At 34.2% G+C, this 3222-nt stretch overlaps 1 protein-coding gene across 1 annotated transcript in view; it reads right to left on the bottom strand.

Moving 5' to 3' along the window:
- The window catches only part of IL1RAPL1 (interleukin 1 receptor accessory protein like 1), a 1063022-nt gene that overhangs the window by 72764 nt on the left and 987036 nt on the right, over window positions 1–3222 (bottom strand). Inside the window, exons 6-7 of the mRNA XM_042782732.1 lie at window positions 2670–2802; window positions 154–299 (exon numbers count right to left, since the gene is read on the bottom strand). Coding sequence (XP_042638666.1) covers window positions 154–299; window positions 2670–2802 — 279 coding nt within the window. The remainder of the gene's footprint in view (window positions 1–153; window positions 300–2669; window positions 2803–3222) is intronic.

Here is a 3222-nt window from a genome sequence, read left to right on the forward strand (position 1 = left end):
GCTGTCTGCCCCGATGGCTCTTATGCTAATGTGAATATTTTATTTAGGATAAATGTGTATAGAAAAACAGATTTTTTGAAGGGGAGGTTCCCTAATAATTTCCCTCTCATTGTAGAATCAGTTGACCACTCAGGCTTAGAAGGTTACACTCACCTCGTTTATGAAGGAGAACGCTGGCGTGGCGACGGCCATTTCCATTCTCAACATAACAGGAATAATTTCCCAAGTCACCTTCCTCCACAGAGTCCACAATTAATGAGATGGAAACTTCTTGTTCCCCAAGATGCTCCTTAAGAATTCTAAAATATAAAGCAAAACAAAACAAAAAACCCCACACAAACATATACATACATGAAAATTAAAGAAATGTAGATGAGTCTGATATAAAAATACCTACAGCATCTGTGCTTCAAATTTGGCTATGAATTGATGCTATCTTAATTAAATTATATCATGCCCTTTTCTTCCTCACTTCTAATGAGGAAGCTTGTCTTTGTAGATGCTAATGAAGTTGCAGTTAATTATCTCTCTTAGCAGGACAATCACACTGTCATAACAAAGAGGTGAGAGAGACCTTGAAGAAAAGTTTACAAATTGCTTTCTCTTTAAGAAGAAATATAATGTAAAGGTGAGAGGAAACTCTAATGTCTTAGGCTGGAGGCCTAATTTTATATAAAGTTAATTTAAAAAGAGGAAGAAAGAAAAGAACGAAAAAACATTTCTGAGCTATTTTGACCTTTGTTGTAACTTGCTACCCTGACTTTTTTTTAATGATAAAAACCAATTGCCTATTTTTAAAGAAAAGTGAAATAATAAACCTGAAGAAATGCTCTGATAAACTGTTTAATTCTCATATTTAAAATTAATAGAAAAAACACTCCTTTTACTCTCAAAGATTTTATTAATTTCAGAGCAAGTGGAAAACTTTTTTCCAAACTAACCAAAAAAACCAAACCAAACCCACTACCATTGAGTGGAAAATTAGGGCTCCTTTTGTCCCTACTCTGAATGTCTCCACCTCCACCCTTTCACTTATTTGGTAACTCATCTCTGCTCAACAATTTCTAATAGAAATTGAAAGAAAAATACCTTTCTAGAACCTTCTTTGAATTCACACAAAACCAGAGGGAGAAAAAGTAAGAAAGTTTATTGTCCCTTTTTAATTTTAACATTTCAATCTCTATGGGTAAAAGATAGTGTTGTTGTTGTTGTTATGAGTCGGACCTGACTCATAGCAACCCCTCCTGGGGTTTCCAAGGCAGTATCACTATGGAAGTAGACTTCTCCATCTTCCTTCCGAGGAGTGGCTGGTGGGTTTGAACAGCCAGCCTTCTGGTTAGCAGTCAAGTGCCTTAGGCACTATGCTAGTGAAGTTTTAAATATGAATAATGGCAAAGTAACATTTTATAATATACTAGAGAATTAATTGACCAATGGAGCTTTCAAAAATCCAATTGGAACACTCTAAGTTATGATATTTCTTTGTATTTGTTGCCAGGAAAAAAAATTGAAATAATCTTATATGACAGTTTTATCCATTTAATTTTCTACTGAACAATATTTTCTCTTATACCTTTGATAAAATTGTCAAGGTTTTAATATTTAAGAAGGAGAACCTTGATTCAAGTGTTCATATATTCCCAGAAAATGCAATGTTTCGGTAGGAGAATGTTCAGAAATGATCAACAATTTGATTCTGTTATAGCTCAGTTATTAATATCTTTGCTTATTACATTATTATTAAAAATAATATCTATACCTAAGCAAAATTTTAGTCATCATTAAATACCTTGATATTATTGTTGTTCATTGCCCTTGAGTCAATTCTGACTTATGGCAACCCTCTGTGTGCAGAGTAGGACAGCTCCATAGGGCTTTCAAAGCTGTGACCCTCTAGGTCTGTCTTCCAAGGTGCCTCTGGGTAGATTTGAACCACCAACTTTTTTTGTTGGTAGTCCAGCACTTAACCAGGTGCTCCACCCAGGGATTCCTTCATATACCTTGATACTTAAAAGTCAATGAATAAATAAATGCATTTTTAAGAAGAGACTAAGTAAGGCATTATGCCCTCAAAATTGATAGTATTTTTTAATGGTTACTTTCTTGATTATGTTCACTATATAAATATTTAGAGCTTAAAGTCAGACTAACAAAGGTGATGAGAACATTTTCTGTGTCCTTATTACTCCCCTCATGCTTTATGATCTACTTGTTGGCTCAAATATGTAAAAGTATTTAACAGGAAATGGCAGAGATTGTGTTTGGTTTAGTCCTAGTATCATGTGAACCATTTCCTCTCAACAATGAAAAATAAGTAAATAAATAAGAGCTCTTGGAAACAGAAGACACATTATCCTATTTTCTGCACTTTACAGTATTTTGGTCCATCTCACACACAGCACATTCCTTAGTGAAAATGCTTTTCTTTATTCCTCTCAAATTCTTTGCAAATAGCATTAATTCTTTGCAATTTCATAGTCAGTTTCTTAACAGTGTTTTTCTTCTTTGTAATTAAATACTGCAGCATTTTTATTATAATGGTAACCCTCTCCCCAAAAAAATGTCTAAGGAAAAACATCACCTTATTTTCTTCCAGCTTCCTTTCTATTCCCCAACAGAGCAAATGTTAATCTTGACAGTAAAAGGTAAAAGAAAAATAAATATTTTACCTAATGTCGCTTTCCCAAACTCGATTTTCATCCAAATCTTCAATAAACTTCTCTCCTTTCATCCAGTAAATTAAAGGACTGACATCTCCACTGTACCCAAAGAAAGCTCTGCAGGTTAGATTAGCTGAGTCGCCTGTGGAGAGAAGTGATGGAAATGTGTTATAAAACTATTTGTACACTTATTTTAGGCACACTGGCAGGTAACATTTTGATCACTTCATTGATTTAATGAAATATCTCTCTAAAGGAACAATTTTTTCAGGTATTTTCAATCTTTGTCAATTTTATAGTATGTGTGCTTTTGACAGCAAGGTTTGTTTAATGGAATGAAAGTTACTTATAAAATTTCAAAGAGTACCAGTTAGTTATTTCTTAGAATGCTCTTCAATTCAAGTTTGCCTGATGCTTTCTCATGGTTAAGCTGAGGTTATATATAATAAGGAAGGATACCACAGAGGCAACGTGCTCTTCAGAAAGCAAGATATTAGGAAGTGGAGGCAGGGCAAGATGGCGGACTAGGCAGAAGGATTGCACAGACCCTCTTCAACAAAGA

Source organism: Orycteropus afer, unplaced genomic scaffold, assembly GCF_000298275.1.
Source record: "Orycteropus afer afer isolate SDZICR_OR568_19922 unplaced genomic scaffold, OryAfe1.0 scaffold00434, whole genome shotgun sequence".
Taxonomy (NCBI): domain Eukaryota; kingdom Metazoa; phylum Chordata; class Mammalia; order Tubulidentata; family Orycteropodidae; genus Orycteropus; species Orycteropus afer.